Genomic DNA, 22,636 nt, shown 5'->3' with positions numbered 1-22,636 from the left:
TGATGTAGTATAATTAAATTATAATTAAAAGGTGAAAACTGTGCTAAAATCATTAGAGAAAAATTTTCTTCTACTCTACCAATTCACCAATATCTTTTAATAACGTGAAATTATCATGTAAAGTCACCAATAAACATATAGTGTGCACATGTATATGTTTATGTGGTTGCTAGTTGCCATTTGAAGTTAAAGACAGCCTAAGACTAATTTCCTTATTCAACAGAGGGGTTGCATAAAGAAACAAATCAACATCATACTGATGGAAATAGCTTTAAAGAAATTCTTTACCTAAATTAAAGATGTGTACTTGTTTAAAAAAAATTTCTTATAAACACACAATCACAAAGGAAATCCATCACTAACAATTGTCCTTCAACTAATTGACATTGTCTATAAGGAAAAGTAAGAATTTGACTAACTTTATTATTGCTTACATTACATACACTAAAGCATATCCACAAAGAAAACTAAACTAAGTTCCTTCATTAATATCTTTTATTTACTAAGTGAAAACCAACTGTAAAAGGAAGTGTCAAGAAGTCTGTGGAAAAAAATGGAATTAGAATTTTACCACAAACTTTTAAAAGCTTCTATATTATAAACCAACCTTAGTATTAGTTTGTTATTTACATAAATCATATTTCACAGTAACTATTCTGTGAAAGAAATTATCTTTATAAAATGAATCAGACCACACAATTAATGGGTGTTTTTTGTGTGTGATAAATTACTAATCGTTTCTATAATTGGTTTTAAAAAACATCTGAATATGTCAAACTAGCGCAAAGTTTTTCTTGTTTTCTTCAAATATTTATTTAAAAGGACATGCTTGAGCATATCCAAGTGTTTAACTTTTCTTATGCACCATTGTTGTATCTCTGCACAGAGTTTCTGACGAGAAGCTGATGGGTTTGAACCGTCGACCTTACAGTTAGCAGTCCAGTGCTTGTCTTAAGCAACACACCAAGACTCTTTTATACATAATAAGGTACACTATATACATGGAGGCTATGGGCTAATGCGCCAGACTGCAAAGCAGTATGAACTGCAAGGTCGGAGGTTCAAGCTCACCAGCTGTTCCTTGGAAACCCTATACAGGGTCGCTATGGGTCAGAATCAACTCAATGGTACTTAGCAACAACATATACTATATGTGAAGACAATCGTTTCTCTGATGTTAGATATGGAACTATACCTAACTGTTTAGACATACATACAAATTTGACTTAGATATACTTAGGAACAGATTTTGTTAATGATCTGGGAACTGCCTGTATAACAGCAATAAACATATTTCTTTTCAGTGTATCATCATACTTGCAAATTTCTCAACTAAGTTCTACTATTAAACTATAAAAGAAATAAACCAGTTATGACAATATGCATACATAATAATATAAATAATTTTCTTTCAACTTAGCATCTTAACAAAGGTGTGAAATTCATCTATGTTGGTAGAAATTTGAAGCCAAATTAATGTATAATTTCATTAATGGATTTCCTTTGTGACATGAGTTCCTGTTTCAAGACTTCTCCAATCTTTTAACTTTAAGTAAAAAATTCTAATAATTACCATAAACTTTAAGTCAAAAATTCTAATAATTACCATATTGAAATAAGATCGTATTTTGACTCCTCTTGCCAGATCCCACACAATCACGTTTCCATCATGACCAGCAGAAAAGAGAACTCTAGGATCAAATGGATGCGGTTCAAGAACAAATACTTCATCTTCATGACCCTGAAATATTTTTGAAGTTTCAAATGATTACAAATAAATCAAAAGAAAAAAACAATAGAACAATGCAAGAACATTTGCAGATAATGAGTTTAAAGAATTATTAAGGTAGCAAAATACTCCAAATTTATTTATATGAAAACAGGAATGAAACTGAGCTACTATCACTTTGTTACCAATTAGTGAAACACAAAAGTATTACTGATCAAACCTGTTTATAGTTGCATTTTTAAGATTTTTATCATTCTCCAGCAAAACCTGGTTAACCACCCAACAAAGGACACTTACAAAGGAAAGTTTTTAACTAACATGAAAGACTTAAATCTTCAATGAGAATATTCTGTTTGACAACTTCTATTATAGCAAACAAAACTTAGTCTTTTTTTCTTACCATTAGGACATGAATTAGTTGACCAGTGTAAGAATTCCAAACTTTCAGAGTCATGTTATTAACTGCAGTTATTACTGTATTATCATGTCGATCCCAGGCTACCATAGTTACTTTCATTTTTGTAATTTTATCTTCTACTCCTTGAAGGTTTTGTCTGAAAGTGACAGAGTCAACATTTTATATTTGCATTATTAAAATACTGATAGGATAAAATTCTAAATGCAATTATGTTGTTGTTGTTACATGGCACTAAGTCAACGCAGACTCACAGTGGCCCAGTATACAATTTCCAAGGAGCAGCTGGTGGGTACGAACAGGCAGTCTTGTGACTAGTTAAGCAGTCCAATGTTTCGTGTACACTTTTCATGCTAGTGTGCTAAATGAAGGATAAGCACTCGACCACAGGTCAGTTTGAACCACAAGGCAAGTAGTTCAAACTCGCCAGGAGCTCCTTGGAAACCCTCTACACAGAGTCACTATGAGTTGGAACTGACTCCACAGCATTTAATAACAACAAGAAGTATGAATTACTATCACTTTGCAATAATTTGAGAATAGTTCAAATCAACACAGAATGATGGTAAAACTCACTGAACTGAGTCAGCAAATCCAAGATATTCCAGCTCTCCTAGGCTATTAGTGACATATGACCTTGGGAAAATATCACTGCGATAAAACTATACAGATCCAGGAACTGTCATGTTACTTACTTTTTACCCTTTATTATTACAGTGATGCCTCTCTGCTACTCTCCCATTTATCTGAGACTTGTTGTCATTAGGTATCTTTGAGTTGATTACTACTCATAGCATTTCTGTATAGGATGGCTAAGGCTGTAAAACTTTACAGGAGCAAAAATCTCTGGTGGATTTGAACTGTTGACCTTGTGGTTAGTGGTCTAGTGCTAATCCTGCAAAGCCACCTATGCTCCTACTAACTGCAAATACTGGTAGATAAAAATGATGAAACACTAAAACCAAATATAATCTCTCTTGGCTGGAGAAAACCACTGGATACACCATATCATATAGCTCTGTTACATGAAACATATATTTTGGTTTCTGAATAGTACAACTTTATTCTTACCACTATCATCCCCTCAACAATATCAAACTTAAAAAAAAAAGCATTAATGAAAATAATTTCAGGACAATTTCCAAAAGGGCCTCAAGTTATTGCAAAAACCTTAACATGGTTTACAGTATATCATTTTATATGCTGTGAATCACTCCAACCTGTAATACACTGTTGTTGTTGTTGTTAAGTGCCATCTAGTCAGTTCCAACTGTAGCAACTCTGTATAGAGCTTCTGAGGAGCTTGAACTGCCAAGCTTAATGCTCAAACCAATCTTACGATTGAGTTCTTATCCTATAGTACCACACAGCATACTCTAAATGATCTACGTAATATTTCAAACTTGATCTCTTACCCTGCTGGACGAGTTGTCATATCCAACAAAATGCTCTTCCATTCTCTTCGTTTGAACTGCCAAATTCGAGCTGTCCCATCACGACTCCCACTTACAAATCTGTATGAACAAGAGGTCGATCAAGAATGGGTGAGAAAGCTTTATTTCTTAAAAAAAAAAACTTTCAGAGTTCTATTTTAAAAAATATTAAAAGACAGCATTCATCTTAATTCATTCAGCAATGTGATAAAATAGAGACATCTATCAGATATTCTCAGCAAATTTAAGAACTTCTGACATTTTATGGGCTTTAAAATCTTTATATTCAAATTTTCTAATGTTTACATTAGGTCTCAAAAATAACATACAAAAGTGATACAAGCCCACAATTTACTACCTTAGAAATAGAATTGATCGTTTCAATGAATATTGGTTTTCTTTTCAATATTAAAAATTTCATTTGCTCAGCATCAGTTGTTTAGAAATTAAGTTTAATTTCCTTTGAATACAAGAACATGGGAAAATTTATAGAATATCATTTAAGTTTACCATCAACCCACAGTTCTTCCTCAAATATTACACTGTGACAAATTTCCAATCTCCATCAAAAGTTCCTCGACATAATAAGTATAAGAAATATACAGTAGCTGTTTATGTGTCAGAATCAACATCAACATGGTTGAGTGCTTTTTGTTTGTTTTCAAGATTATAGTTATTATTCAGGATCTTTATTTTAGGTGGTTATTTCTATAAAACACTAAAATCTGATTATCATTAAAATTATCTTTATTTCAGTAAGTTTTAAACTGGGATCAAATTTGACAAATACAAATAATTTTTTTTACCTGTTACTAGTGTTGGAAAACTGGATACTGTCAACTTTGTCCTATATATAAACAGATAAACAAAACGGGATACTGAATATAAACTTTCAAACTCATAAATTATACTCATCTAATCATTTCCACCAATACTTACAGTATGAAACTCCAATTCTGATATTTTCTCTGGCTGTCCAGATCCAAAAAAATAAACCCTAATAATATGATCTGTGCTTCCTGTGGCCAGAAACATTCCACCTACGAAAAATAACAGCTTAGATTTATAACTAAAACATAATATCAAAATCAAAATAAGTTAGAACATAAATTGCAAGCAATATCGCACAATAAATATTGGACAATTAGTATTTCACTAGAAAATTATTCATGTATTTTAAAATACATTTAGTTTGAATTTAAGAAAGATACTTGTCAATATATGTTGCTGTTATTGTTAAGTGCTGTTGAGTAGATTCTAATTCATAGGGACCCTGTGTATAGGGTTATAAGGAACAGATGGTGAGTTTGAACTGCTGACCCTGTGGTTCAAACAGACCTTGCAGTTATGCATTTATCCTACAGTACCTCCCCAGGGCTGACAATATAGCTCTGACAAAAAATGAATTTTTCACTATTTACATAAGTATAGTTTTGCTCTAAAAGTAAATTCAGTAAGGGATTATATAATCTTAGCATGTTAAAATTATCAAACATACTTACTAGAAAACATTTTTTCATCCTGCTAAAATCCCTCTCTCCTATTTGTCAAAATTCTATCCAAATTTTAAAGTCCAACACCCACTGTATATTCATTACAATGTTTCTAATCTAATGAGAGGGTTCTCTTCTCTGAATTCTTGGACACTGCCTAGTAGCACAACCATTTTATTTAGTATTGTAATTATTTTTATATACAATTTACTTCTGATGATCAACTCTCCCATCATGTTGAAAACCAGTTCTTATATATAACTGAATATTCAAGTACTTTTACCTATTGAACACTTAAAAGAATCTAAGAGAACAAATTCAGAATACTTTATACAAACATACAGTGCCTACACTTACATTTTTACTACAAGAAAAACTCATGTCAGTAGCACTGGGAATCTAGACATCAGAAACAGAAGCTGTTTGAATATTAAGCTAAGACAAATACAGCCACTTCATCAATACACTATCACTCATCCTAAGGAATACTACTGTACACAGTTATATAATGAATAGAAAAAGTAAAAGTAGGAATAAAGGTAAAAAGAACAGGTACTAGAAACAGTATTAATCTGTTCCTCATGCTTCATTTTACTTTGTCAATTCACTTCAGATTACTAGGTCATTGTTAGTTTAGGAAACCAAATAAAATAATGAAAAGACCCTAATGCATATTCAGAATTCTGCTTCATAAACTTTACAACATAAATAGAATTTATATGACTCAATACCTCCTTTTATATATAAAAAAAGGAACATTAAAAAAACTATAGCACATTAACTAAAAGGTACAAATATCAATTAAATTTATTTTATTTAGCTATGGGATATATCCAAAATCCATAGAAATATAAGCAAATTTTTTAATGTATTTCTTTCACAAAATCATCTATTCATAGACTTTTTCTTTCTAATGGAGTCAATCTTAAAACTACTGTATTCTTGCTTACAATTTAGTTGTGAAATTATAAACTGAACTCTATGACTTTCAAATATTTCTAAATTAATTTATGATCACTCTATAATAATGATTTTTAATGAAGTAATACATATGCCCCAACATTTTATCGATTCCACTTAAATTTTCTAATACAAAACTGTAACTAAAAAATTAGGGGAAAATACCATACCAGCACTAAAAGATGAACAGATCATTTGAACTCCAGGCCGAGGGCGTTCTGTAAATTTTGCAGGTCTTGGACTACAATACAAAAATAAACAATTAAAAATATCCTCAGCCAATAATGCCAGAAATAAATTGTTTTAAAAAATAATTGTTAAGACATAATTAAGTAACAACAGATGACTTCCTTCCTACAAAGAAGTAAGAAATTACTGTGTCATGATCAGCAGATCTTGTGGAAATTCTAGATATAAATTTCGTAGGAACTCGTGCTTACACAACAGTCCCAAAGTCACTGTCACACCTAGCATTTAACTGAGTCAAAATCTTAAGAATATCTGACTCATGTAACACTTGTCTATATTAAGATTACTTTTATAGCAGAATTGTTACTGTTAAAGTGCCATAGAGTTAATTCAAGTCATAGCAAACCTATATAGGATTCAGGATTCCAAGGAGTGACTGGTGAAATTGAACTGCTGACATTACAGTTAGAATACTTATTGTTACAATCAATCATATTGCTCCTGTTGTTATTAACTGGCAAAGATTCACTTCTGACTCATAAAAACCCTGAGTAAAGTAAGTCCAACAGGTGGGTTTGAACCACCAACCTTGTAGTTAACAATCCAGCATCACACCTAGACTCCATCAATCAATAATATTAAGAAAATTAAATTATATCATAGATTTGTCATTAAACTAGATCCAATACAGGTAAGTACAGTGATTGTTTTAGAAGCTTTACTTAATGAACACATTGACCCAGTTTGTTGCAGAATGTGAGAAAAATATAAAATATCTAGCGTCTTAAACCTTAATGCACTGCATACATTCACAATCCATAGGAAACACGTATACAACATAATTTTCATCTTTTGATGATTATAAGAAAAAAATTTTGATTTCTTAATTATACAAGGAAACTTCAAAGTTCGGTTAAAAAAAAAAAATCCAGTATCTTTTCATTTAATTTTCCCACTAATTTTCTGAAGTCCCTTCGTATATTCATCTAGAACAGAGGTCTCAAATAGCTTATCCTATCAACAGAGTGCAAAAGAAAGTTATTTGTTAAATTTTTGTATTAATAAATTTGCATATGTATTTTAAAACATGACTATAACAAATTTTCTTAATCTTCACATATTCTGATAACCTGTATAGGGTTTTCTAAGGAGCGACTGTTGAGTCTAAAACACAGACCCTGGGGTCCAAACCTATCTTGAGATACAGTGATTATCCTACAGTGCCACACCAGGACTCCACTTTTATTAATAGTTGTACACTTTTGGTAAATCATTCATATATGAGAATAAAACAAAAAGTATTGTTATAAAATCACAGAAAGCTTTATTAAAGAAATATATCAAAATGTGACATTATTGATATATCCATACACTTCTGAAGGCTGTGTTTCCATCTCTCTAACCCTTCCTCCTAAAGACACCTTAGTTTTGGTATGTATAATGGAGGGACTCATGTGTTCCTTTCAAATGTTAACTTCTGAGAAAAAGAAAGCCTAAGGGGCAAAATCAGGGCTGTACAATGGCTGGGATAAGGTTTCCGGAGGAAACTAATAGGATAGCCCTTCCTATTTAAGAATGATCAAGTACATTGCTGTGATGGAAAAAATTTCCATGGTGCAACTTTTTCTGGGCTTAATCTCACCACTGAAGTTTTCAATGTTCTTTAAGTTTCTTTTTAATAAGCTCCCAAGAGCGTTCTATGTCCTCTGGGGGCGGGGGAATCTTACCAAATCCCTTGGGAATCTTAAAACACAGTTGCCATAACCTTCAGGCATAGCCTTGAATTTAACTGTCCCAGCAGATCCCCTGAGAAGTCGCTGTTCTGACTAGACCTTGCTTTTGAAGGCATCTTAAGGAAACTAAGCATGTATTACTCAGAGAATTTGTCTGCAACCGTCCACTGACTGCTGACATTTTGAAACACATTTTGCTTAGAATGAACCACTATGTGTATGAACTAGAAACCAGGTATTGATGTAAGATGCTGTCAAGTTGGTTCTGACTCATAGTGACTCTATGCACAACAGAAGGAAACACTGCCTGGACCTGTGCCATCCTCACAATTGTTAATACTTAAGCCCAATGTTGCTTGTACTGTCAATCCATCTCACTTGGGGGGGGGGGGGGGTTCCCGTTTTTTTTTTTTTTTTAAATCACATGCATATGAGGTTAAAAAAACAAACCAACCATGGCTTGGGTTAGGCACAGCCTTAGTCATCAAAGCGACATCTTTTGCTCTTTAACACTTTTAAGAGACCGTTTGCAGATCTGCCCTTCTTAAGTGCCAATTAACCATTCAGCTGAAATGTACAACCTAAATGCAAATAATCACAGACAGCATTTTAAAAATATGTATTTTTAAAAGGGAAAAATCCAATAAATAAGCAGCCATCAATAATTTATTTTTAAATGAATAGTCTGAGGAAATATTTTCAGTTAGGGCCTTAGACTCTGGGTTCAAATCTCAGCTCTACTGCTTATCAGACGTATGACTTTAAGCAAGTTAACATTTCCGGACCTCAGATCTTCTCATCTATAAAACAGGAATAACATTACCTTATTTCAGAGAATTAAATCTGTCTAATCCAGATGATGTACTTGGCACATATCTAGCACTCAAAAACAGTAATATTTTAATTAGTTCCAGCCAGTTCTAAATTGCTCATCAATAAATATTTCGTTTGGCACAGTGGTTAACAGGGTGATCTAATGGTGTACACTTTGTTTCAAATCCTAGCTCCAACACAGTTTTCTCCTCATCAGCCCTAAATTAATAATAGTATCTTCCTCATGGAGTCGTTATAAAGCTTAAATAATAAACGTAAAGATGCCTGGAACTAGTATGGCAGACTAAATGCTTAGTAAAAATTTGTAATCATTCTGCCTGGTGTCCCTGGGGGTTACAAATAGTTACACACTTAAGCTACTAATCATAAAATTGAACCTACCAAGACTCCTTGGAAAAATGCCTGGCATTCTACTTCGGAAAGATCACAGCTACTGAATCTCTGACAATAGGATAAGTACTGGACTGCAAACCACAAGACTGGCAGTTAAAAGCCACCAGGCACTCCTAAGAAACCCTATACAGGGTGGCTATCAGTAGAAACTGAATTAATTACCTTTAACAACAATGGAGCTCTGGTAGCGTAGTAGTTACGAATCGGGCTGCGAACCTTAAGGTCAGCGGTTCGAAACTACCAGGTGCTCCGCGGGAGAAAGATGAGGCTTTCTACTCCCGTAAAGATTTACACCCTCGGAAACCCTATACAGGGTCGCTATGGGTCGGAACCGACTCGATGGCACATAACAACAACAACAACAACAACAACAATCTAAAAGAGTTTATGTTCTTTTTGATTTTAATTGAGACACCATTCCTCTTCAGTCTGTGATTCCTGGCATAGTAAACCACATGATTGTCAGATTCAAAATGGCCAATACCAGTCCATTTCAGTTCACTAATGCCTAGGATGGAGTGGTGGTGTATGTAGCACTGTGGGTTAATGCTCTGGACTGCAAGTTGGTTTGAACCGCAAGGTCAGTGATTCAAGCTTACCAGTTGCTCCTTGGAAACCCTATACAGCCTTGCTGTGAGTCAGAACTGACACCAACAGTAACAACAGTGCTTAACAACAACAAAAGAGCTTAAGACAACACAGCTTCTTCCCCCCCAGAGATTTCGAGTCACCAAGCTACTCAAATTACCTATCTAAGAAGCATTATCTTTACTGGTGGGAGTTGCCACCACATACATTGTTTAGTGCTGTTGAGTCAGTTCTGACTCATAGCAACCACGTATATAGGGGAGGGCTTCAAAGGCATTAATCTTCATGGGAGCAAAAAGCCTCATCTTGCTTCTGGAAGGAAGCAAACAGGCTCGAACTGTGGACCTTGTGGTTCGCAGTCCAGTAGTTCCTACAACACACATACCCTACATAGAAGTAAATTTATTAGGAGGCTTAGATTTTTCTAAAACTACTATCATTTACTGATAAAGACTTATTCTTTCAATTAAATGTAGGTAATTCGATGGATAAAGTCACTCCCTCAAATAGATTAAACAATAGCACTGCAACACCGTCCAGTTTTTGCCTTTGTTTAGTAATTGTTGTTGTTGTTGTTAACTGCCGTTGAGTCAATTAAGGCCTAATAAACATAGTAACAATCCACATCCTGACCAACCCCACACATAAATAAAAATAGGATTCCATTTTTAAGGTGAAGTAGGAATTATCCTTATTTTTATTTCTAACTATGGCTTAAAACATTTTAAGACACAATTCTAATGAAAAAATTAAAATATTTATAAATAACTAGAACAAAATTTTATGCCAAAAATAGAAAAATCACTTAGCACAATATGGAGTAATGCCTCAGTGGAATATAATGCAACTAATATAAATGGCTGTGATTAAGACTAGAAGCTCTGGTGATGCAGTGGTTAAACATTTAGCTAATAATCTACAGGTCCATGGTTTGAGCCAGCTGCTCTGAGGGACAAAGATGTGGTAATCTGCTGCCATCAAGACTAGAAACTTTATGGAGCAGTTCTACTCTGTCCTACAGGGTTGTTACGAGTTGGAAACAAATTAGCTACAGTGGGTTTGGTTTTTGGTATGATAACAATGCCTATGTTACGAAAAATACAGAAGGCTAAAAATTATATATTTCCCTAATTACATATATAAAAACACATTCACTTGAAAACATACTGGGTTTATGGGTGATTCTACATAAAAGGTTGTTACAAAGAAAAAAATCATTTATATGGAGTTAACTCACTTCTCTAGGATCTACACAAATGAAACATTATTGTACTTCGCAATGTAATCCAAGAAGCTCAAACAAGGTGAGTTTAATTATGTGAAACTATTTTGTTCCTATCTTGATTTAAAGATGGTCAATAGCTTTCTTCATTTTAAGACATAAGATAGAAAAATGCAAAAGTGCAGAAGGAATACAAAATGTATTTGATCACAATACTCAAAGTACAGCTTGTTTTATTATCTTACTCAAGCTGCCATGACCCCAATTCCCTACAATATGAAGCATTCTCTAAGAATATTCATACACATATAGCTTAAGTACCATATATCACATTAGAAACAATCGTCTGCACTGCTTTAAAATTACCAAGATGTACATAAATTATTTTATGAAATAACTTAAGAGTTGGTAACTTACAAACAGAAGTTAGTGATAGTTACTGGAACATCTGTTCTAGCCAAAATGAGAACCTTTTCTTCCTTCACAGACTGCCTATGGGCAAATACAGCACTGCTCCTCACTATACCCAACCTGAGGGGAGATATGGTGTACGAAGGATCCCTTATATGGCACGATCGATTAAGCATTCAACTATTATCCACAAGATTTGTGGTAAGAAAAGGACAATCTATTTCCAAAAGACTACAGCCATGAGAACTTTATGGAGTGCTGTTCTACCCTATACAAATAAGGTTGTCAGGAGTTGGATTCAATTGGATTGCACCTTTTTTTGTTTTGTTTTGTTTAAATGAGTGTGGTGCTGTAGAATAAGTCACTAACTGCAAGGTCAGCAGTTCAAACCCACAAGTCACTCCTTGGAAACCCTACACAGGATCGCTGATCGGAACAACTTGACAGCACTCAACAAGACATACTAGCATGGAACAGGGGACAGAAGTTCTAGCGCTGGCATTGTCATTCTTCAATACGGAAGTCATTACCTTTTCTTGGCCTTAATGTCATAATAATAAGATATTATCCTGCCAACTTATTTTAATAAATCAAAATGTTCATAAATGTTAAAGCACAAGTGCCAATAGGCAACAAGGAGTCCTGCTGGTTCTACAGAATAAGCACTGGACTACTAGCCTTTAGGTTGGCATTTCAAATCTTAAGCTGCATGACACCAGCTGTTCCACAGGAGAAACATGACACTTTTTGCTACCATAAAAGATTTACAGCTCAGAAACCCCATACAAAGTTGCGATGAATCAAAATTGACTCTATTGACAGTGGGTTTTGGTTTGTTGAGTATTGTGGGGAAGAGGGCTAGAGAAAGAGAGCACAGTTATTTACCTTGATATAGTTTGGTGAAACTGAATTTGTTTTCCTAATAAGCTTCTCTAGATCTAAAATAACATCTATAGTTCACGAATTCTTAAGAGAAAATAATTAAAGGTATTCTAAAAGCAGACTTAGGAATTGAGAGGAAACTGCAGCATATAAAAGAAAGGTAATAAGACAAGGACAATTTAAAGAAAAGCACTATGGCTAGGAAAAAAAAGTGAATAAACATGCTAAGAAAATTTGAAGCATGAAAGAAAACAAAATGAAAATGGGTCAGTAAAATAGTTTATCTTTACTTACCTTGAGCAGCAAAAGAATAAGGAGTGTATGCCATAAGAGGAGATGAAATGAAATGTGTAGCTTATTGCCTCCATGAACATCTAACCAACTTCTTTGCCATGAAATTCTATATAAATAAAGGACCGTGTCCAGCTACCATTACTGATAGTTTTGATCTAAGACTCTATAAAAGAATCCCCATGAAAGTGGAGGATATGCTTAACAGAATTTCAAATTGTCACAGAATCTATACTTTCTGGAGTCATGGAAGCTGAATGAATCCCTAAAAGTACCCCTGATTAATCTTTTAACCCTGAGCCTTAAACTAAAATATCCCTAACAACATCTTAAAGCCACATGTTAGTTGACAGCTTAATTAGTAAAATCTGTCAGCCTTAGCACTGTGCTCTTATAAGAACTACTTATAAGGGATCAAACTGACAATAGCAACTTTAGATAAGATGCAAACTTAGGGCGCCATGAGTTAATGTTAATGGGGGAGAAAAAAACTCAGAACAGGAGGATGAGAATGGTTGAACAATTCAAACAATTTAATCAATGTCACTGAATTATATATGTAGAAACTGTTAAATTGCAGTATGTTTTACTGTACATATTCTCAATAAACAAAAAATATTGAAAAAATAAAAATGAGGTCAATAATAATGAGTGAAGACACAAAAAGATAAGTAATTTAATCAATAAGAAAAAGAAAATAGTCCTTATTGTCAACTACTCTAAATTTTTGCAGTCTTAACAATTAATCATACTTGTTTATGAAAAAAGTAGTCACTGACTTTATTTTTAGGGTTCCAGCATCCCAGAGCCAAAAACAAATAGTGCCATCTGCCCCAGTAGAAGATAGATATCTCTTTGAGCCACTGCACAAGGGTGAAAACTGAAAAAACAATCAGAAAGGGAAAATAAACCTTTACAAGAGTGATCTAGTCCAAATAATAAAATTTTTATCATAATTTTAGAACAATAACATAGTTAGAAAATACAAGTTGACCAAATTTCTGTTATACAAAGCTCCATACTTATAACGAAATTGGCAATATTCCTTTCTTAATTTTAATTAGCCTTATACAATGGGATTATAAAAGTCATTAAAAACTGATTTAAATTTTAACGAAAGATGAGTTTACGGCAGAGATTAAAGCTTAATTACCTGTAGTGATGTTATAGATGCACTGTGGCCCTGGAGAACGGCTAGAGGTGCACATGTGCGAAGACACCAGACTCGAATCATTTTATCACAACTTCCAGCTGCTATCATAGTATTCTCATAGTTTACAGCCATGTCTGATATTTCAGCAGCATGTCCTCTTAAAGTAGCTAGCAATCTCCCATCATCTGTTGCCCATATTTTCACAAGACAGTCATCCGAACCCTAAAACAAAAAAATAGAATTAACCCTAAAATTTTTAATTCTTAAAATAGATGAAAAAAGCTTACGTCTGACCCAAGCCATGATATTTTTAATAGCCTCTTCAGTATGTGACAGTTGAACAATGAATAAGGAAGACCATAGAAGAACTGAAGCATTTGAGTTATGGTGTTGGAGAAGAATATTAAAGATACCATGGAATGGCAGAACAAACACATGTAAGTTGGAAGATGTCTAACCAGAATGATCCTTACTAGCCAAGATGGCCAGACATCATCTCTTGTACTTTGAATATATTATGAGGAAGGACCAGTCCTGGGAGAAGGACATCAAGTATGGTAAATTGGAGGGACAGAGAATAAAGAGGGCGCCACCCCCCCACCAACGAAATGGATTAGTACAGTGGCAGGAACAATGGGACCAAGCGTAGCACCATCTCTGAGAATGGTTCAGGACCTAGTGGTTTTTCATTCTGTTGTGCAGATGGTTGCTATGAGTCAGAGACAACTTGACAAGCACGAACTATAACTTTTAAAAACTAATGTAATATTTGCCTCTGACCTCCATTTGCTACAAAATAAATTATGATCTAATGAAATAATACTAGCATAATTTTGTTCTTAAAAACCTGAATATTCCCTTTACATTCTAATATAGGAGGTACTGCATGTTTTCTATGTTAACAAACAAAAAAAGAGCAATAATTTTAGACCAAAACACTAGTTTCTATGAAAGGTACAGTGGTAACCTGGAACATAAGGTCAACTTCTTGTAACATTTCACCAATTAAAATCTAACAAAAGTCCCACTATACTCCTATTCAGTTTTTATTTAGTAATCTCACCAATTTAAAATTACTTTTAATTTTATTCAACTCCAGTTCTCAGGGGGGAAAAAAATTATACCTTTTTTCCCATGAGTGGTCACTTGCCCTTTCAGATAGATTTCTTACTTCAGCAGTCTACTTCTATAGCCTACAGATTTACTAAGTACTGTGCTGTTCCTACCCTACTTCTATAAACTACTGGCAGAATTTCAAACAGAATTCTAAATTTCCTTAGTATTTTCTACCTAGTACATTATTATGTGCTGTCATTAGTTTTATGAAAATTTGAAACTAATGACAATGTGAGCACATAGTCACCTAAGTAATTCTAAGGTGGCTTCCAGAAATAAAAGAATACACAAAAATAGTTGACCCAAAATGAACTACAGGAGAATAACGAATTTGAAAAACATTTTTAAGAATAAATGTGTTTTAAATGAATGTGAAAGAATGAATTCAAAACTCATTTTATTATTTCTAAAGGTAGAACAGAATATGAATAAACTTTTTCCCCACAAGCATACCTCCACACTAGAAACACTGAGGTCACCTAAAAACCAAAGAGTAAAATATTATAGTACTTCAATCTAAGGAACTCAAAACATTTAAAGTAATGAATATGAAAATAAAAGCAATGTCATGTAAATTATGAAAAGGGATGGTAACTAACCTTTGCCTAGGGTAAGAGGAATACATGAATATATATGTGTGATATATGAATGAGACAGAGGTAGTAGAGATAAAGCAATTCTAATAGTAAACAGAAGATAAATCAGATAATTCTAACCTTAGCAAAAACAAAATAAAACAAATTTCTGAGGATTATATCCTAAGGGGAGCAGAGGATAAAAGACTAAACGAAACAGGGAAGAAAATTTGGACATGCAGTGGGGAAAAAGCAATAAAAAAGTAGGAAAATAAGTAACAATAAAAAGCCCTATTTAAATTAAATAGAATGATTTTAAAACGGTATCAACTGACAATATTTTTAAGTTATTTCAGTTGAGCTATAAGGAGTCCTGGTGTGGCACTGTGGGTTAATATACCAGATTGCAAAGCCGTTTGAACTTAGAAATACATTTATTTAACAAATAAACAAACAAGGCTGGATCTGACTAAGCCCTGATTTCATATTTCTTTTTAATCTGTAGCTCTGGTAGCACAGTGGTTACGAATTGGACTGCGAGCTGCAAGGTCAGCAGCTCAAAACTACCAGCTGTTGTGCGAGAGAAAGATCTACAGCCTTGGAAACCCTATGCAGGGTCACTATGAGTCTGAACCGACTCCTCGGCATGTAACAACAACCAGTCTACAGGACCGGGCAGTGTTTCATTCTGTTGTGCATAGGGTTGCTGAGTCGGTACTGACTTGATGGCACCGAACCACCACCACTACCAGTCTACTGGAGTCCTCATGTGGCACTGAGGGATAGTTTGCACGACAAAGTCACTTTGAATCACAAGGTCAGCAGTTCAAATTCACCAAGCACTCCCTAGAAACTCTATATGAGGTTTGTTATGAATTGACAGCATTTAACAATAATAACATCCTATTAAGTTCATTATGGAGTTCTGGTGTAGTGTAGTATTTGTTGTCTGCAAGGTTGGTTTGAACTGCAAGGTCGGTGGTTCAAGCTCACCAGCCACTCCTCAGAAACCCTATACAGGGTCACTATGAGTTGGTAGCAACTCGACGGCACTCATCAACAACAGCAAACTCATTTAATATCAAGAAGCATATAATTTCACTGCATTTTTCCTCAAAAAATTCCTAAGGTTATGTACCTAATTCAAACAAAAACAGACATAAAATACAGCAAACAAATGGGCTTTAAAACATGAAATATATTAAAAGGAAATATATTGGTTAGTCCATTACCCAATTACTATTAGAATTAATAGTAATACTACTGTGCTCTTTCACAGGAATCTTTGTGTCAATTATGATCTACTATCCTAATGTCATAACCTACTGATTTCCAAAGCACTAGTCAGTGACTGGAGTCCTGGTGTGGTATTGTGGGTTAATGCGCTGGACTGCAAAGTTGGTTTGAACTGCAAGGCTAACAGTTCAAACTCACCAGCTATTCCTTGGAAACCCTATACAGGGTTGCTATGAGTTGGAACTGACTCAATGGCACTTAACAACAATAAAAACATCAGAGCTAAAGCCTTGGTGTGGCACGGTGCATTAATGCACTAGGCTGCAAGTCACGTTTGAACCACAAGGTGGGTGGTTCAAGCTCACATGGTTCAAGCTCAACCTTATGAGTCGGAACTGACTCGAAAGCACTTAACAATAGCAAACAACAGTCAGTGACTGGAGTCTTGGTGTGGCATTGTAGCATAACCACTGAACTGAAACATCAATTTGAACAAGGTATAGGTTCAAACACACCAGATACTCCTCAGATATCTTACAAAGGGTTCACTGTGGAAAGCACTTTAACAATAGTCAGTGATTAGTGAATTCTCAGTGGAGTGAGGAACACCCAACTGTCACCCCATCTTATGAAATACTGTAACAGTAAATACACCTACATAACTTACTATTGTCACTTAACATGGAAATCAGAAAAACATAAGGAAATATTTTTAAACTCAGAATTTCAAACAGGTACTTTTCCTAGTCAGTCATGGTCAACGAAGCTGGAATGTACTTAAATTTGTAAAATGTGGTTGAACTGGAACAGTAACTGAGCGGGAAAATGGGAACTTAACTTCCTTAGAAAACAAGGACAGCATGCCCGTTCGTTACACAGCAACCAAATCTTTTAAGGGTAGCCAGAAATAATGCTACCCCATTTTAAGTTGGCAGCCAGCCACAATACTTTAAATGTGTCTAACTCTCCACATTATTGGCAACAGACCAAGCTCCTGAAAGGGCTCACTAAATCCTCTTCCTAATCTCCAATTTCAGGGCTTCCGTTTATAATTTTTCTTATTCTGGTTACCCAAATTTTAAAAACTAAAATTTATTTTACCCAAATTTAAAAATTCTCATCTATTTCAATATCGCTCTCCGCTGGCCATGACTGAATTAGTTCAAACCAGTTCAAAGGGCTGAAAAGAGAGTGATCTCACACTTTTGCATTTATCACAAAGTAGCCTGTTGGAATCATGAACTGAAAACGTCCAGTAAAAATTTACAAATGAAACTATGAGTCTGAAACAATTAGCAAATCATATCATATATATAAAACATTAGTGAGTTTTAAATTCTTGGGAAGATCAAATGAAATAGTAAAATGCCTTCTTTTCCCTTTATTGATACACCTTCAACTAAGGGAAATAACCCTCAAAACAGCTTCCTTATCACATACTATTACTATTCTCCGAATTAAATGCAGTGAAAAGTAGGAATTAAATTCCAAGAAGAAAGGTTGGTAAATTTCTCTGTACAGATCCAAAGAGTAAACATTTTAGGCTTAGCAGACTATACATTTGCATTTTAGCATAAAGGCAATCACAGACAATATATTAAATAAATGAGCATGACTGTTACAATACAATTTTACTTACAAAAACAGATATTAGACTAGATCTGGCTAACCCCTGGATTCACAGCCTCTTTAAAATCTCAACTATTCTACTACACAAACAAGGTATCAAAAATCACATTATTTCACTGCACTGTTTCCTCAAAACCGCTTATGCACTAGCCACAATACACAATGCTTCATAAAACAGCATAAACAAATACTTATATTGCCACAAGGTCTTATACTAACATAAGAAAATTAAGATGCTATGTATCGTTTAATCTCATTATAAGGATATCATTTTATAACAAACAAAACGGTACATTTTATAATAAACAAAATTAAGTGCAAATATAATGTAAAGCTTCTTCATCAAAAATTCTGACTGCCTTTAAAAGTATTTCAAACATTAAAAAGGTCAAGTTTACTTTAGGTTTTGAGAGATGAATATGAATGATTATAAATTTGAAATGGCTAAATATAATTTTAAATTAATATTCAACAAAAAAAACTACAAGAGGTGTACTCAAAGCAGTTGAGCAAATACAGAACTGCCCTTTCTCACTCTAAAACTAATCTGTCAAAAAAGTTTATAGAACTTCACTTTTGTGTCATAGAGAACATCAACACTAAAAGAAAAGATGAAAATAGAATGCAGATATAATAAGTTATATGCAAATGCCTGACATAGAGTGTTGTTGTTGTGATGTGCCATGGAGTCGGTTCCGACTCATAGCGACCCTGTACAGGGTTTCCATGGCTGTAAATCTTAATGGGAACAAAAAGTTTCATCTTTCTCCCATGAAACAGCTGGTAGTTTTGAACTGCGCTGACCGTGAGGTTTGCAGCCCGATTTGTAACCACTACACTACCAGAGCTCTTTTGACATAGATTAGAACTAGGAAAAAGGGGATGCATAAAAAGGTTCTTTCCCTCATCCTCCTGTTTTACAGATGACCACAGTGGTTTTCTTTTTGTTAATAGAACAAGCACCTGCACAGAAAACTACTGGGAGAGTTGTGCTGTTTGTAAAGAACATAAATACATGTTATTTACATGAAAATAGTGTAGCTATATAAGTGGGATAAGATAAGAAGCATAAATAATTCTAAGCTTACAAGCATATTTATTAAAAGTGGAATCTCTAATTGTTATGACTGTACAAAATCCCCAGATGCAATCTCCAAAGTCAAAGATGGGAATTTCCTTTTAACTTCCATTTCCCGTTTTCTTATTTCAGAGTCAACTGAAGACCATACACGAATAAAGGCATACCTTCAGCCCACGGATCAATAGCAGATACCACCATAACAGCATTGTTATTGTTAAGTGCCGTTGAGTCGGTTCCGACTCATAGTAACCCTGTAAAGGGTTTCCGAAGAGCAGTTGGTGGGTTTGAACTGTCAACCAGTGGTGAGTCTACACTAACACCAGGAAACAGTGTTAGTGAAGTAAATATTGCCCCTTGTTGTTGCTGTTATATGCTGTGGAGTTGATGACAACACATACTGACCCTGCATAGGGTTTCCAAGGCTGTATATCTTTACAGGAGCAGAAAGCCTCATCTTTCTCCAGTGGAACAGCTGGTAGTTTCGAACTGCTGACTGTGAGATTAGCAGCCCGATTCATAACCACTATGCTACCAGAGATCCTTAAATATTGCCCTTAAAGTTTCTGAAAACAAACTGAAATCTTTCCAAAAATAACTTTTTCACATAAAGAAAAAGGCTGAATAAATTATGCTTTTACCATTCAACAGTTAAAAAACAAAAACACAGCAACAAATAAGCACAAATGGCTCATTTTTAATACAACAGATATTATAAGTATGAAGGTATTCAGAATAAAAATATAATAAAGAGTGATAGATATGCTCAATAAAGGGTTATGGTTGCTACTGTTATTAAGTGTACCATGGAGGTGGTTCCAACTCATAGTGACCCAGTATAGGGTTTCCAAGGTTTCAAATTTTCACAGGGGCAGAAAGCCTCATCTTTCTCCCACAGAGTGGCTGGCAGACTCAGACCACGGACATACGGGTTTTCAGTCCAGTGCTCACAATATGGACCCCTCGGTGGTTATCTACAGCTGGGAGAAAGAAGAGACTTTCTGCTCCCATAAAGGTTTAAAAGCCTCAGAAACCCTATACACAGGTCACTATGAGACAGAACAAAATCCATGGCATTTAACCATAACCATACAACTAATATAAAAAGGTACATCTAGTATTCTATAATTGACTTAATAAACTTCTGAAATATCCTTGGTTTAGTATTGCAATAATATTAAATGATATTTTGTAAAATGTGAAACTGCATAATTTTATAAAATTCTGGGAATCACACGTATCTAGTATAAAACCACGACTTAACGTTGATTGTGCTAAATGACTTTTAGTAACTTTCCAAACTAGGATAAAGTCCAAATGTAAACAAAATCTTCCATTATTATTGAAATTTATCCCAAATTACTGACATTTCAGTACTCCATTAAAAGGGAAAAAACCCAAAAGGCTTTATTTCACTTTAAACCATAAGCAATGTCTGGTTCAATTCCATATGCAAGTTTACCAGTTTAAGGTAATACTTAAAACAACTACTTACAGTAAATATCCGTCTGCCAGTTCTATCAAAAGTTACACAGTATACAGATGACAAGTGTCCAAGGATTCGCTTATGCATTTTCATGTGCTGATAAACTGCAGTTGGAACAAGTCGCTCAAGTCTGTATTTCCCATTCAGCTTCCTTGAAAACAAAGTATCCGCTACCAAGAAAAAGGGGTAAATAAAACCAGATATTAATTAATCTTTTAAAGAATTAATATACTCCAATTTATCATATACAGGCAGTAAAAAAGATGTTTCCCAATGTACAAAGGAAAGTCAAAAAGTATTAATATAAAATCATAGAAGCAGTTATTAAACAAAAACGTAAAAATGTGAAGCTATTGTTTCTCTCAACATATCCTCCATCTAGGTCTATACACTTCTGAAGGTGGTATTTTCATCTAACTCTTCCTCCCATGAGTCCTGGAGTGGAGCTATAGGATAAGATAAGCAATGGACTGCTGTTTGCAGGGTCAGCAGTTGAAATCTTGGAAAATATAGGGTTGCTCTCTGATTTAGAATGGAGTCCTGGTGTGACGCTGTGGGATAAAGTACTAGATTGCAAGGCTGATTTAAACTACAAGGTTGGTGGTTCAAACTCACCAGCCACTCCTTGGAAATCATATATATGGTCACTTTTATTCAGAATGGACTTGACGGCACTTAACAATGAATTATAACAGACTCTACAGCGCACATCACAGCAACCCTTCCCTGAAAAATTTTATATTCTTCCATTTACACCACACCAAAAAACAGTTTGGGTACACTCTAGGGACCAAATTGTGTTCCTTTTAAATGCTGAGTCCGAAGGGGTGAGATCAGGGTTGTAAGGTGGACAAGGGAAGATTTCTCAACAGAAATATCATAAGAAAGCCCTTGCAGTCTTCAAAGAATGAACAAGTGCACTGTTGAAATAGGGAGAAAAAAAAATTTCTTACATGTAAATTTTCTGGTCTTTTTCTCACCAATGCAAGTTTTCCATTTACTTAAAACTTCTTCCTAACAAATCCACGAGATCTTTCTCTGTCCTTTGAGAAACCTATCAAGGTTACCACGTCTACCACGCCACTGCCTTCCAACCTTGGGAATCTCAAAAAAAAAAAAAAAAACAGTCTCCATAACCTTCCACACCTGCCTCTCTGCCTTGAATTTAATTGGCCCAACAGAGCCCCTCAGAAGCCATGGTTTTCACTGGACCTTGCTCTCTGGATTACAGTGGTAAATTCAAGGCTCATCCCTAGTTAGTATTCAATCCATGAAACTTTCATAAGTTTTGATCTTGTTTAAAAGACTGCTGGAGATGCTTTTGGCACCCACCCAGCAGAAAATGTGCTAAGGCCAAAATGTTCCCTTGAAATTTAAAATGCTCAACCATGTATGAGCTAGCTAAGGTTTTGTATCAAATTGATTGGTCTAGGATTCTCAGTGGTTTGGTAGTTGAGATATAGTTATCCCTGTAATGAGATCTGGAGTTCTGGTATGATGCCACAGATTAACACAATGTCTGAACCACAAGGGCAGTGGTTCAAAGCGCACTACCTGCTCCTTGGAAACCATATAAAGGGTCAAAACCAATTCAACAAAAACAACATAATGAGATCTATTACAATGCAATTAACTCTATGGTGAGTTCTGCTATGAACAGCCAATCTATTGAAAGGATGTTTCCTCAGGGTATGGTCTGCTTCCAATATATTAGACACCTAGGCAAAGTTTGTTTGCTCTCTCTGCTGGGTCTGGATCTTGCACCTGGCTTGTCCTCCAACCTCTAGCTC

General features: G+C 34.7%; 1 protein-coding gene across 1 annotated transcript in view; it reads right to left on the bottom strand.

Moving 5' to 3' along the window:
* The window catches only part of PHIP (pleckstrin homology domain interacting protein), a 166,999-nt gene that overhangs the window by 78,502 nt on the left and 65,861 nt on the right, over positions 1 to 22,636 (bottom strand). Inside the window, exons 6-14 of the mRNA XM_006874563.1 lie at positions 20,856 to 21,016; positions 13,727 to 13,948; positions 13,353 to 13,453; positions 6,201 to 6,271; positions 4,517 to 4,617; positions 4,384 to 4,424; positions 3,560 to 3,658; positions 2,130 to 2,283; positions 1,607 to 1,741 (exon numbers count right to left, since the gene is read on the bottom strand). Of these exons, the coding sequence (XP_006874625.1) occupies positions 1,607 to 1,741; positions 2,130 to 2,283; positions 3,560 to 3,658; positions 4,384 to 4,424; positions 4,517 to 4,617; positions 6,201 to 6,271; positions 13,353 to 13,453; positions 13,727 to 13,948; positions 20,856 to 21,016 (1,085 nt within the window). The remainder of the gene's footprint in view (positions 1 to 1,606; positions 1,742 to 2,129; positions 2,284 to 3,559; positions 3,659 to 4,383; positions 4,425 to 4,516; positions 4,618 to 6,200; positions 6,272 to 13,352; positions 13,454 to 13,726; positions 13,949 to 20,855; positions 21,017 to 22,636) is intronic.

This window comes from Chrysochloris asiatica, unplaced genomic scaffold (assembly GCF_000296735.1).
Source record: "Chrysochloris asiatica unplaced genomic scaffold, ChrAsi1.0 scaffold00286, whole genome shotgun sequence".
Classification (NCBI taxonomy): domain Eukaryota; kingdom Metazoa; phylum Chordata; class Mammalia; order Afrosoricida; family Chrysochloridae; genus Chrysochloris; species Chrysochloris asiatica.
This window is presented reverse-complemented; position numbering and strand designations above follow the sequence as displayed.